General features: G+C 39.6%; 1 protein-coding gene across 2 annotated transcripts in view; it reads right to left on the bottom strand.

Annotated features, from left to right (window-relative positions):
- DNER (delta/notch like EGF repeat containing) overlaps positions 1-14,752 on the bottom strand; it is a 276,236-nt gene that overhangs the window by 146,891 nt on the left and 114,593 nt on the right. For both annotated transcript variants that reach the window (XM_073359834.1, XM_073359835.1), the window contains exon 2: positions 3,542-3,838. In XM_073359834.1, the coding sequence (XP_073215935.1) occupies positions 3,542-3,838 (297 nt within the window). The remainder of the gene's footprint in view (positions 1-3,541; positions 3,839-14,752) is intronic.

Genomic DNA, 14,752 nt, shown 5'->3' with positions numbered 1-14,752 from the left:
CCTGAATGTTCAAAAACCCTCAGCAAGGATTGGTGCTATGAGTTTGTCTTCATTATCTTACCACACCTTCACCTTCCCTCCCTAAGGACTGGAAGCATTCCACTAAAGAAAATCTTCTGAGCCTCTGCTTCTTTGGGAGTCTTTCCCTAGCCTTGTGCACTCATCCTAGAGCCCTTCCTGCAGGAATGTGGCAGTGTCATAAAACACAACCAGTGGATTTTCCCCCACACCCATCAGGATCCCTTTCAGCCACAGGTCTACATCTCATGTCCTTACTTCTGGCAGATAGCACACCTTTCTGTCCTTTGGATCTGCTCTGGTGACAGGCCTGTCAATTCATGTTAGTAAGGAACCCACAGTCACACAGGCCTGTCTCTTACTAGTTTTGGTGTGAATATCAGGTTCCCTCCCAGCTGTTCTTACTTCTGTGGTCCCTTGCTGTCCCCTTTATATCATACTTATCTTTACTATGGCTCCATCCCTAATATCTCCATCATCTCTTCCACTGGGGACTGGTTTCCTTGCTTTCCTTCCTTGCCACCCCATCTTCAGCCTGCTTCTCCTTGTTGTTCTCCAGTGCAGCCCTCCACTCTCTCTCTCTCCTCAACTAGCCTGTCTCTTCCTCTGCCTTGTCATCATGGGTCATGCTCCTCGTCTAGTAGTCTGCCCTCTAGGTCCACTTGTTTGGCAAGGTCAGCAAATCTTGAGCTGTATGTGCAGTCTCCTCTCTCCTTTCCCCCATGATGTCTTTAAATCCCCATCTGAATTCCACCATTATCTCCAGATGCATCTCTAGTCCTCAGATCTTCTCTTCCATGAGCTCTCTCAGGCGACATTTCATACATAAGTAGTTTCTGTCAGAATAATATACATCCTGCAGCTTCTGTGTCCAGTCATCTTCTTTGTCTCCTCTCTTCCTCAGGTCACCTCTAGTGCTACCTCAGTAGCCATCGTCTTCACTTCCTAGTCCCTAGTCTTAAAAATGAAAGGACAAAAATCCACCAAACTCCCTCCTACAAAATCCCACACAAACTCCCCTGCTTTCTGTCCTCTGTTCACTGGCTTATAATCCTTTTGTCTAGGTCAGCCCTGTCCTCATTAAGGCTTGGCAGTTATCTGTCCAACATCAGTGATCAAAGACAGAAAATCTCTAGTGCACACTCATCTGGGAGGCCTCCAGCTCAGTCACAATACAGAGCCCCCAAACAGACTATGCAAAATACAAACAGCAAACAATCTACCAAAAAGCAGACCAAAACAAATTCACTTCCCCCCCAGGAAAAAGGACTCACTCCTTCCTTACTAAGTAAAATCCCTTCCTGACCCCTGATGGTGGCTGGCTGAAACCCTGATGCATGAGCTTTAGAACATAAGACAAACTGGGAGTGAGCCCCTGTGCTTGTGAGCCTTGCCCCTCCCTCCCCACCATCAAAAGTAACCCCATCATACACTCGCAGCCATAAATTTGTCCAGCTCTTTCTTCAAACTAATTAAATTGTTTGCCCCCACAACTTATATTGTTCCAGAAACTCACTCCTTTGATTAGAAACCTTCTTTTACTTTCCAGCCTGAATTTGTTCATTGTTAGTTTATATCCACTTATTCTTGTGCCAGCATTGTCCTTTTGCTTAAATTGCTCTTCACCCTTCTTGGTATTTACTCCCCTAATGTATTTATAAAAAGTAATCATATCCCCTCTCAGTCTTCTTTTGTAAGACTAAATAAGCCAACCTCTTCTAGTCTCCTCTCATAAGATGGGACCTCCATTTTTCTGATCATCCTAGTCGCTCTTCTCTGCACCTGTTCCAGTTTAAATTCATTTTTCTTGAACAGGGTGACCAGAATTGGTTTCCAAACATTACCAGCTTCAAAACACACCATGACAGGGGTTTAGTTCTGGAAGATGTAAAAACTTAAAATAAGGTAATCCCGAGGCAATATAACTAGTTCATTTTGACCTAGGTTGAAAAGATCCAAACTGCAACGTGCGGCGTGCTGATCGGTCAGGGATTGGAGGTCATCACTGTATCTATGACAGGTATTAAATGTAATTAAGAAATATGCATATGTACATTTTTGGCTATTTTCAAATGTAAAATTTTCATCTCTAAAGACACACTTCAGGAAAACTATTTATAGCATGTGGTATACGGTACAGTGTATTGTTAAAGTAGTTATTACATACATTTCCTAGCTGTAAGTATTGAGCATTTGTATTCTCTGAAAATATTAAATATATATATTCCCACTATCATTCTAGAAGTCTACACTGGATAATCTGCAGAATTCACTGACAGATCTGAGACTCTTTTGATCAGTCTCCCTACCAGCGTGGAAACAGATCTGAAAATATAATACACTTCTCAGAATTTATTAGATATAGAACAGTCAGATAGTATTTACTGTTGCAAAACAATAAACAGAATTCTTGGAACTTCTGGCCCAGATAGGAAACCATAAAATATACATTTCTCTTCCATGTACGAACATCACAAAGCATATCTACAAAGAGGCAAACAACTCTACAACATCTTCAATCACAGACTAGCCTGCTGTAATCAAAGTAGAGTTACAAAACGTGAAGATGGAACTTGATGAGACAGCAGGGCTGGAAAGACTAGAAACACACAGTTTCCGTGGGGACTTCATGAATTGTACTGCACACAATTGAGCTCTGACTCAAAAACTGTATGTGAATGTGACCTTGACAGATTCAAAGAATGTGACATTTTTAATAGAGTATGTTGTAACTAGTGGCTACCTTCGTACAAAATAAAACTTTCTGTAACCACATGTTGAAATCCCAGCAGGGTGTACAAAGGGTTTATTTTTCTAGAATAATTAACTGCATTTCTTGCAATATATTGTGCCTTTCAAATGAGAGCTTAATAAAAACAGAGATGTTGAGTAGCCATTAAAAAAACTTTCATAAGATTGTTAAAAAAAAAAAAGCAAACCCAACTTCTCAATATACTTGCTTAAGTTTTCTCCCCCATATCCCAGACCCCTACTGTTATGCAGCATGCTGTGTGCTATTTTTGTCACCAAGTATGCAATCTTCTACCTCAAAGGTGGCTTCACTGCAGTAGTGTTTTGGGACTATATAACTTTCAAAGCAATATAGGACCCTTTGCTCTATAAATGTAAAAGATTACTACTACTGTGTAAATAGAAGAAAACCATGCTAAAAGGTAGTTGCTTTACACTTTTGCTTTTCTTAAACGGATTTGAAGTTTGGAATTTCCAGTTTATTAATAAAATGGCAGAACTAAAAGATATTGTACCATATATTTCTCAAAGATTTCCCATGCATTATACCTACAAAAGCATACATCTATTTTCAAAAGAGCAACGGTTAAGCCTAAAACCATTTTCTCAAGTGTTTTACTTGCTAATTTTATGGATTAACAACTCAGGGCAGGGATCATATCTTCAGTCTTCCTACATATATGCCTATGGCCCATAGACAAATGATAACTAAATAACAACAAGTGACATCCACAAGCTTTTTATGTATGACTGTTAAACAAAATGGTCTCACCTCTATTTCATCCCATTTTAGATCGACAACTTTTTGTCCTGCTTTTGGCTGCCAAGTAGGTAATGTCACAGTTGCTCTTGAATGGGGTAAAACAATGTCAGGTTCCAAGGTTGCTGATACTGGCCTGATTTGTCTTGGTGGCAGTGACTCTGCCCATCCAGAGACTGGAAGGCCGTGAAATGAGCGTTCACAGTTTGTACCTTCATAGCCTTCATTACACAAACAGAGGTAGCCATCACCGTTACTGCTGCAGTTACCATAGTGACAAGGGTTGCTGGCACAAGGATCTGAAACAAACTGGGAAAAAAAAACATCTGGGTTAATTACTTCATACAAAAGATTTACTTCTGCATTTTACAAATGCCATAAAACAGGATTTATTTTTCCAATATTTAGCTTCCACAAAATATATTTATGGGTCAAAATTCATCCCCGATATAAATTCAATGATTTTAGAGGATAAAAAAACAGGGATTAATATGGTCCGTTATTCCAAGGTCAATGAACACAGGTTCATTGATGATAGGCTTACAGAGAAGTAGTAAATAAAACAGTAGCGTCAGCAGTGTTCAAATTATGTAGTTTGCAACTGTGACGGGGTTGCTCCTGTGCTCGCAACAATCAACTGCTGGGTTTCTGGTTGGATGGAAAAGACAAAAGGATTTTATATTCAGGTGGGGCATCACCTGCAGCAGTCTTACTCAGCAACAACAGACATATCATGGGAGCAAATCAAAACAATAGCCCCACATCAGGCCTACCTTGCCTCAGGGAGGCTCAGGTAGGCAAGTCTCTAGTCAGCTCCGACCAGAGCTAGGCTCCTCTCATGGAGAGCAGGTAGTTATCCCTCCTGCCCAGCTAGTATCTAGCTAAGCTGGAATTTCCCCTTTTAACCCTTCCCTCTAAGCCCGACATCTATTGCCGATGTAGCAGGACGGGGCCGACTAAGCCCATAGCAGTTCACTGACTCTTTTCCTGGCAGTATGGGATTCATATACCACATCATAGTAATCCTCATAGGAAGGTCTGATGGTAACCTCTCCTGGTGATGTTTTCTAAAAGTGTCTGCCATTTGGTGTAATCTAGTACATTCCAAAGGCCAAACCAAAGAAACCAACAGTATATTTATGAAACAAGAATAAAGAGCAATTTCTAGCATGAATAGTTTAGCAGCAAGCAAAGAAGGGGCTCCGCTGCATAAGAGAGACGGGAAGACCACTAATATTTATTAAAGAAAAGATTTAATTTTTTAATTTTTATGAACCTGCTTCAAAAAAAAATAAAGGTGTCTTCTTTAGTATCGAAGTCTGCCATGCAGGTTACAAAATTTAGTTTAATTGAATCAGGAGCTAAGAAAGTATTACATGGAAATGGTTTTAGAAGAGATTAAATAAAGAAATCTAGGTCTTCTGCTCTCCTTTAACTTGTTAAATATAGAAGAAATTCAAGAAAATAGGAAAATTCCACTACATATATCATCAAACTTTTTTTACAACTATTATTTTTTATTTGCAAAATTACTTCCCTACCATAATGACAGGTTTCAGAGTAACAGCCGTGTTAGTCTGTATTCACAAAAAGAAAAGGTCTCTAAGTCTCTAAGGTGCCACAAGTACTCCTTCCCTACCATAAATACATCATGTTCTCTTTTGGTTTGAAAACTTATTAAAATCAGAACATCCGGTATTAGACCACCCTAGCTGATAACCCAAATCCCGCAGCATGTCAGTGTCTTGTCAGAATTAGCAGCGTGCTTACACCTGTGCCAATACGTCACAGCAAATGTATCTCAATACCACTGTCTCTCTTGCAGTCTTGTGGCAATACACAAAATGACAGTTCTAGGGTAGTTCTAATTCCATCTAAGGTTTTTTTCTAGTGCTTTACACTAAAGTAAAGGCTTGAATGTATTCCTCTTATCAATATTTGTTTTTCTTGATTCCATCACAGTCTGTTTCTCTGAAGTCAATTTTATTAATCATTTCTTCAACATCACCAAAATGCCATGCCAAATCTCTTGGGAAACCAACAATGCTTATGGTGCAGGATGACAAACAGTTTCAATCAAAGAATAGAATCAACCAGTATACTGGCAACAATTTTTGATTAAGAAACAAAACTTATTGGGAAGAATATTTTTGTTAAGTAGAAGCTGGCCAGAACTTGAAATCTCTATAATTTGTCAAAACAGGGACATAGCTTTTGGAACTCCCAAACCTGGAGATCGGAAATCTGGATCTGAATCTGTCCCTTTCCCAATTTAAAGGTGTTCAGAATCCACGGAGATAGATTCATGGTGCAAATTTGGATCTAGTTCTAGATTTAGGGGTTCTGTTTACCCTGCATCTCTGGTTTTAAGGGAATACAGTACTTGTAAAAGAGGTCAGGTGGACAGTCAGAGAAGAAAAGAAAAAAATAATAATATTGAGCATTTTTCCATCTGTAGATTTTCAAAGCCCTTACAACAAGTGGGACCTATCGTAGTCTCCAATTTAAATATGAGGAAACTGAAGCACAGGAGGTGAAGTGACTTGCCTGAGGTCACACAATAGGTCACGGATTGAGGTAGGAATTGAAGCCAGGCCAGATTCCTGTTCTGGCAGCCCAGTCCCCGGATTCCATTGCTTCTTCTGTTAGGTATTGCACCATCAGTAGCAGTGAAAGCTTCCTCACAGCACCCCATTTAAGTATTTCAACCCTTAGCTGAAGGTAAGTCGAGTTTGTATGGCACAACTCTGTGATGTTGGCAGACCAGGTGCCAGCTCATGCCAAGCCCCAAGCGTCACTGCTGGAAACCAGTCTTGTTTACCTGTGAGTTAGCATTATCAAAATAGATATTAGATGTTAAGTTGATAAGAATGTGTTTATTGTTTAGACTTCATAAAATACTTGATGCTGCATGTATTGATCTCACTTCTAACCTCTGTAGCCCATGGTTTAAAGTTATATTGAGTGTTTGCATTGTAAACCTCTGTAATTCTGACTCACCAAACAGGAAATGAAGCATTAATAAAGGTACAGGACTTGACCTGCATACAAGATGGCCCACTGAAGACCAGTGGGGTATTTTGCAGCATCAAAGGAGAGAGACCCTGTTGATTGCATTCCTAACTCCCTCCAGGAAGGAGAGATCTATGCATGAATTAATTAATGCATCAGTCTGGAAGCTGGAGTGGAGGGGATAAAAATCCCTGACAAGGAGAAATTGAATCTCTTTCATGCTGTCTGGATTCTGAGGGGAAAAGATTCCTAAACATTAGCAAAGAGATCCACATGTTGCTTGGCATGGGTTAGCCCTGAAAGACATTTTGAATTGACAGATTATTACAACTGTCACTTTTTAAATCACAGATTGAAATTCCTTTGTGTAGATATGCTTGCTTGCTTTAACCTGTAAATAATTCTTATGTCTGTTTCCTAGTTAATAAAACTGTAGTTAGTTTATTACAGGATTGGCTACAAGCATTGTCTTTGGTGTGTGATCTAAGGTACAAATTGATCTGGGGTGAGCGACTGGTCTCTTGGAACTGGGAGCAATCTGAATATTGAGTGACCTTTGGTGTAAGTGACTATTTGTCACATAGTCCTAGGTGGTAAAATCACCTGGAGTGTCCAAGGGTACTGTCTGTGACTCCATTGTAAGATTACTGTAGTACTTTGGGAGTTCACATTTGTTACTGGGTTGGTGAAATCTAACAACAGTACATACAACCAGTTTGGGGCATCTGCCCTGCTTTCTGATAGTCCCCCCTGAGGTTAGCACTCTTTGTCGTGAGCTACTCCAGACAAACTCCCTCAATGCTGGAGGCCTCCTTCATCCCAAGGAAGATCTGACCTATGTGGGAGACACTGCCATTGTTGATCTACTTGTGGATCTTTATCAGGCCCCTGGTCAGGATTATCCTTTCTGGAAGCATCATTTCTACTCTCACCCACAAGGGAAAGAAACAGCGTAGCAATGAAAGGATCCCAAGTCTCTAATCCCAGCTTGGCTCCAGAAATAAAAGGAGCAGCAGTGTACAGACTCTGGGGACATATGCATAGATAAGAGACATCAGTTCCCACCACGTGGTTCCAAAAGTGTCCCTTTCTCTTCCCAGGCTCTGATCCCAGTGCCACAGACAAGAACAGAACTTATAAGACCTACTATTGAAGGAGTGGAGCTTTGCAACGAAGGATATCTTTGAAATAAGCAACAATGCAAAATGCCTCTGGTGTTGTGTCAGACCAAGGACTGATAAATTCAATCACAAATACATTACTGTTAAAATTAAACAAAAGACTTATTTATACTTTTTCACTGATTCCACTTGTCATCAAAGTTGTGAGAAGACAAATCTTTGGTCATAATGATTGCCCTGGTGTGGGCTAAACAATGTATTGGTACTCTGTTCTCCTGACTCTCTCATGGGACCGTCCTTATCCTTTACCAGTGTCATCAGACCTCCTGGAGAAATAAAATGGTTTCATTCTACATCCCAATCCAGAACCATTCCCCTCAGAACCTGGATTATGGAATCCTGACTAACTCTGCCCTAGCCTCTTCTGCAGAATTGCAGAAAATCTTACCAGTTTGGAAGCCATCTACACTGAACCATTATTCTCAGATTTGGGAAAGGTTTTCCCTAAGGGCAGTAGAAAGCAATCTGCCTCTGCGTTCTCATAGAATATCAGGTTGGAAGGGACCTCAGGAAGTCATCTAGTCCAACCCCCTCCTCAAAGCAGGATCAATCCCCAATTTTTGCCCCAGATCTTTAAATTGCCCCCTCAAATATTGAACTCACAACCCTGGGTTTAAGCAGGCCAATGCTCAAACCACTGCACTATTCCTTCTGTTTCTATATAATCTATTTTGGACTATTTTCAGTACATACAATCTTTCAATCTCTCTGTCTACAGCCAACATGCATTTGTCTGCCATCTCAGAATACCATCCATTGATAACTCCACTGTGTTCCATTAGGGACTGCAGTAAAGGACTGGTGAATTTACCTTCACTGATCCATGAGTTTGTCCCAATCTGCGATCTAAACCTGACAAAGTCAATTAATGTGTCCTTTGAGCACTTAAACTTCAAATCACATGAGGGACAAATGTGACCCCAATGGACACTACTTTCCAGAAAGTTCTTGAAGTACAGTGACACCAGGGACACTGAAGTGATTAATTAGCTAATTTTTGTAGAACACTTTGAATGCGTAATACTTCACATATTAAGCATTTTTATTATTGTATTCTGCGTGCGGGCTGGAAAATCCTGGCTGATGCATGGCACATCAGCAGGAAAACCACAAAAGAGTTGTTTCTGTAACTGCCATAGGGGATTACATTTTTACATTTGCAGTAAACTGAAGCAATGAAGCTCTGCATGCTTTAAACTAATGCTGCTGCGGTTTTCAGTTGTTAGAAAACATGGAAAGATTTCTATATGGTTAGGGTCAAACTAACTCTCCATGAGATTTATACCCTATGCTGCTATCATATTACTTGTTTTTCTTACAGAAAATTCTGCCGGTTCACTTATTTACAGTAATTCTAATACTGATGCACAATTGTTGCGTTGGGCTTTTGAGAAAAAACTTGTTTTACTTTTCAGTGTATGGAAGGAAACAACCTCACTATTGTTTCTTTTATTTATGATCATTTGTACCTTTTGTTTCTTGCTAGATATACCATGGACCCAAGACACATTATATCCCAAACTCCAGTTTGACAGCTACATTACATTTCACTCCCCAGCATTCCCTTTGGAATATACCAGGATGATTTTAGAGTAAGGGTTTCATACCTGTGTATCTTTTGTAGCACTGAGACTCCAATACCATTTATGTGAAAAGCAACAGCAGAGTGACAGTAACAGAAGTAAACCGTTTTCTAGGAATTGTGGGAAATAAATAAGAATCTCAGCCAACTCAAAACAGATATGCTCATTTAGCTCACTACAATCACCACCAAACTATTAGGATTAGTTTTAATCAAATTTCTCAGTTATTTTCAAGTATTTATTGTGTATATGCCTATTTAAGGAGGTACACTGAGGTTCCTGTTTCAGAGTATCTGGTAGTCTAAACTATCTTCTTCGTTTAATCTCATACTTCAGCTTGTATCTCTGATTCCACCTCATGGATATCTTGTCATCTCAAACTGAACATGGCCAGAACCAAACTCCTTAACTCTTCTCCGAAATCTTTTCCATTTGTGGTGAGATATCTCCATATTGAAGCAAAAACAGTATCTATAAATTATTATAACATATTCTTATGTTAGATCATTACAAACTTGCCTGTGCCTTTACTGATTTTTAGGGGATATTTATCATTACTTTCATACATATGATGCCTGGAGAAAAAAATCTCACAAGTTTATATTTTTGTTTATTTAATTCTATGAAATGTCCCAGCGAAGGAAATTATTAGGAATTCTGTTGTCTTTCAATGTGACAAACTCCTCAAGTGCTAAGGAATACAACACCACATTTATTACACCCAAATGTGTTTATACAAACCCTAAGATGCAGCTTTTTTAATTCCAATTTCACTATAACTCGATAGTATTTGCTTTGATGCTCTGTTTTAAAAATAGTATCACTGTTTATTGAAATTTGTGTTTTGTATGAAATATTTAATAAGAAGTTTTAGATGCAAGTTGTGAATGCTCTGACAGGTCATAACTAAGGAGCACTGGGTCAAAAGACAGAGTCTTATTACAACCCAGGATACTTCTCTAGACTAAAACATCAGTTGGCAAAGATGATTTAATCTCAAACAATAGATCTTACAAAGGTAGGCTCTGACTTCAAAAGCAATCATGCCTAGGGATGTATTATCAGAACTGTAAACCAGTTGGCAAAAATATTCTTTTAAAATCACTCTAAAATCTTTATTCTTGACACTAAGAAAAACATATATAGTTGAGAAATATTTTGTAAGATACCTCTGTTTTTCTGAAATGCTGAGATGGTAAGCCTTTGTGAAATGCATATTTGCAAATATGATAGCTAAATGCAGATCTCATGTAATTTCCTAATGCCATTGCTATGTAAATGGTAAAATGCTTTGTGAACCAAAATGGGATCTAATGACCTTGCTAAGCTGATTATTAATAAAAGAATACTGATGACTAATACAAATAGAATATTTATATTAATTAGGGAATTATTTGGCAACTTTAAGAAGCTTGTCACCAAACTCAGAAGAAAAAGAATAACCCCTTCAAAGATGTTAAGAAAGGACAACTTATTGAACAACTATTCCAGTCTGAAGACTCTGTCTAATAATTATTTAATTTACAATATTATTTCAAGAACTGAAAAAAAGTGTTTATACTTTTTGAAATCAGAATTTCAAATCCTGTTGAATCCTGATGAAACTGAAGAAATATGTTAGAAAATGGATTAAATGAAGAAAGAGTTAGAACTCTAAAGATTACCTGAAATTTACGAACCACAAAAGACCTGAAGAAGAGCTCTGTATAAGCTTTCAAAGCTTGTCTCTTTCACCGACAGAAGTTGGTCCAATAAAAGATACTACTTCACCCACCTTGTATCATAAAAGAACAAAGGCAATTAGAAGCGTGTTGCATATTAATTAAGCAGCATGTCTATTCAGGAGCTGAAGGTGTAATGAAAGCCAACCCACAAAGGCATTGAGAAATGGAAAGATGACAGCGTCAGTTTTGAATCTAAACAAGTCTGAATTAGGTTTTCCTATGATTTCATGAAATTGGAGGTGGGGATATAAAAGCTTTGGAGTGATTCTCCAGCAGGACTCACTCTACAACTCTTCTTGACTTCACAGTATTCAACACAACTCATCCTGTACATCTCTACAAGCAAGCTGCAAGAGAAGACAGCTAAGAAGAAAAAGAAGAGATCAGCAACACAGCAGCAACAAAAGGCAATCTTTTGGCCCACATGACATTATCAAGACCTCAGCATGGTAAGATGGAAGTATTACCCAGGGATTCGATTTAAAAAGTTGTAATGATTTTACTGGAATACTAAAATGTTATTGAAACTTAAGATACTACCAGTATCTCCTGCTAACCCAATTGTTTAGGCCACGTATTCCTGGACAGCAGATGGGTTAAACTTTGGTAAACAGAGAAATAGGGGGAATTGGATTTAAGATATTTAATATTTATTAACTGACCTATCTTAAGACAGCTCTTTAAATAGTTTCTCCTACAAAACTGTGTGATGAGGTGGACTAGGCCCAGAGGCCCCCTGCTGAAGGCCTCAGGATCCTGCCACACCCATCCCAGAAAAGGAGCAGAGGAGCCAAGTTCTCCAAGTGACCTAGAGAGCCTGTGCCGGAAAGCAACCAATCAGGGGTAGGCTGCAAGGGGCTTGCCCATCAGAGGGTTGCAGGCTAATATACAAGGTGCTGAAGTGAACGAGAGTCAGTTCCTTGCTGGAGCCAGAGGAGTACAGCTGGTGCTCCTCACTGGCCAAAGAGAACTTCAGCACCACGGACAGCTCAATGATGGCAGGAACCTGGGAAGTAAGGAAGAGCTCCTGGCTGGCTGCTGGGCCTGAACATAGAAAAGCCCTCAGTAAAGGTGAAGCTTTGGTGAAAGCTGGGGCTGTGGGAACTGAAAGCAGTTTCATTAACAGGACACAGCGGCATACAGCTGCTACTCTTAGGGTCCCGGAGTAGTGGGAAGGCCCGGTCCCTCCCCCTCCATAAGCCACTGGGGAAATGACCTACAACTGGACAGCAATAAACCCCCAGAAGGGGATCTGAACTAATTAGTGGCTCAGCTGGAGAGCTGGTGCCAGAACAGACCAGAGAGGGTGAAACCACTGCCTCCAGGGAGAAAACCCTGGGGGTTCGCCCCAATACCAGGGTCAAGACTATTTAAAGACTGCAGACACACCCAACCAAAAGGAGCGGGTGGTGCATGACACTGTTACAAACTGATTTAAATATTTTCTTTGATTTCACAGGATTTAGTTAAGACCTTTGCCCATTTATAAACTATTTGTTATCCTGGATAAACCAAACAAGACTCACCTTCCCTTAAACACATTATTTTACCCATCTATAAACAGTTATAGTTATCAATGATATACTAAGATTGAATTCATAACAATTTTGGGAAATAAGATCTTGGTCTTAATTTACCAAGAAAAAAGTGCCCCAGAGGCATTTCACTCTGTTAAAAGCTCTCGAGTTAAAATCTTTTCAGTACATTTCTCTGTGAAGTAACCAGTGTTTAGCATTTATGTTCTGTTTTGTTTAATATTTTCTTTTCCTTCCTTTAAAAATAAAACAGCCATGGTTAATAACTGTAATTATTTTGCTTGATTTTAATTGTGGTCTCTCCTAAAGTATGTAAAAGAACCCCTGAGACTAAAATAGAGGGAGTCACATCTCTGAACAGGCAATAAGAGAAACAAATCCTGAATCAGTATGGTGGGAGTTTGGATTTATGGGAAACCAAGATCAGCCTGCTGCTAGATCCAAAGGAGAAATGGAAATTCAGTTTTGTGGTAGAATAGTATATCCATCTCTGCTGTGTAAAAGTACCTCAGTGAGGTTTAGTAGTTTGTTTTGAAGTAGTGTCCACTTGGTGTTTTCCTAACAATTAAGGATAGTACCTGCTCTGAGGGCCTCACGGTCAAAGGACAGAGATCTGGGAAAAGGAACAAAAGTAGATCAAATTGATATGCAAATCAACAAGATTTAGTATAGCATCCCAGCAGAGCTGGGTCTTTAAGAGAAACTTAAATGTGGACGTGAAAGGGCCTTATGGATGAGATTAAGGAGATCATGACATGCATAGGGGGCAGCATGAAGGAAGGAACAGAAGTCATTGTGTCAAAATCTGACATGGGGGGAGGAGGTTGGGATTGTTGCCAGGGCAAAGAGTATGGGGACAACTTGGAGCTTGACAAAGGGGAACAATAAGAAAGGTCAGTGTTATGTAGAGTTTGAAGATGGTGATAAGAAGCTTACATTTAATTGTGATCAAATGACTAGAAAGGATAAGTTTAGAGACAGAATTTTATATGGGTGGAAGGGGCCAATGTGTTTGGGACACCAGAGAGGAAGATTTGCCATAATTAAGACTGGCTATACTGTGGGCCTGAATGAAAGAGAGGGCTACATGGATAGAGAGAAACGGATGGATCTTGGAGATGTTGGGAAAGAAGTAGTAATAAGATTTAGAAATGGTGCAGATTTGTGGGGAAAAGAGGAAGAGGAGCTCCAACCTGTTGGCCTGAAGGATGGAGAAGATGGTGGTGTAGTTGACAGTGATAGAAGAAGAAGAAATTATATGGCATAAAAGAGGTAATTGAAATTGTTGAGCATCAAGTAGTTTTTCCCCAAAATTACTAAAAATATGTACTCTAGAGAAACAAGAAATGCTCTTACTAGTTGTTTCATTTGACTCCCTACTTTCCTAACCTTCCCCACTTCCCAAATCCCTATATGACCATATGCAAGAACATAAGAGTTGGATTAGTTTAGTACCAGAACTCTTCCATCACTTTACTCCATCTCCAAGGGATTTAAAACAGACATCACTGTTCTAGGAAGCAGGCAGCATTAAAACATGTGGAAAGAGAACAAACAAGAGTGTGTACAGAGCGAACTGTTGCACAATGGAGGCATGGAAGCAGCCCATAAATGGGACCACGCAGAAAGAGAAGGGGGAACAGAAGAAGAGAAGAGACCACAGAGCCAAGACAGGAGAGGAGAGAGAGAAATGGACTGATAATGAAGGGACAGAAGGTGAAGAGAGATGGTCATGGGAAAGGAAGAAGAAATAGATTTTACAGAAAGAAAACAATAGCTGAAACCGAGTAGGTGAATTTATTTTTTAACTGTTCAGATGACAAAGCTGTAAGATGATTTAAAAGCAGTTCCGAAACACACTCTTCAGTCCTATGTTTTGAAAGTACTGCTCTCAAATTTTTTAGTTTTTATATGATTTAGCACCAGGCAGCATCATTGCTGCTGCTCTGAGTAATATTAAGCGATTGCCACCAGAGTGGCTAGTGAGCTGCAAGAGCGCAGGAGGTGTCTGACTGGCAGGGAGCAGATGGCTTATTAGCATGTAAGTCATTGCATTCTGCTTACAGCTGCTCGGGTGGTAACATGTTGGTATTACTCAGTGTAGACGTAACTTCCAGTGGGCTAGCAGCAACAGCTCTGCCCACACTAAATAACACTTCAAAAACTAAAATGCTATTCAGTAAGGCAA

The sequence above is a fragment of the Lepidochelys kempii genome, chromosome 9 (genome assembly GCF_965140265.1).
Source record: "Lepidochelys kempii isolate rLepKem1 chromosome 9, rLepKem1.hap2, whole genome shotgun sequence".
Classification (NCBI taxonomy): Eukaryota; Metazoa; Chordata; order Testudines; family Cheloniidae; genus Lepidochelys; species Lepidochelys kempii.
This window is presented reverse-complemented; position numbering and strand designations above follow the sequence as displayed.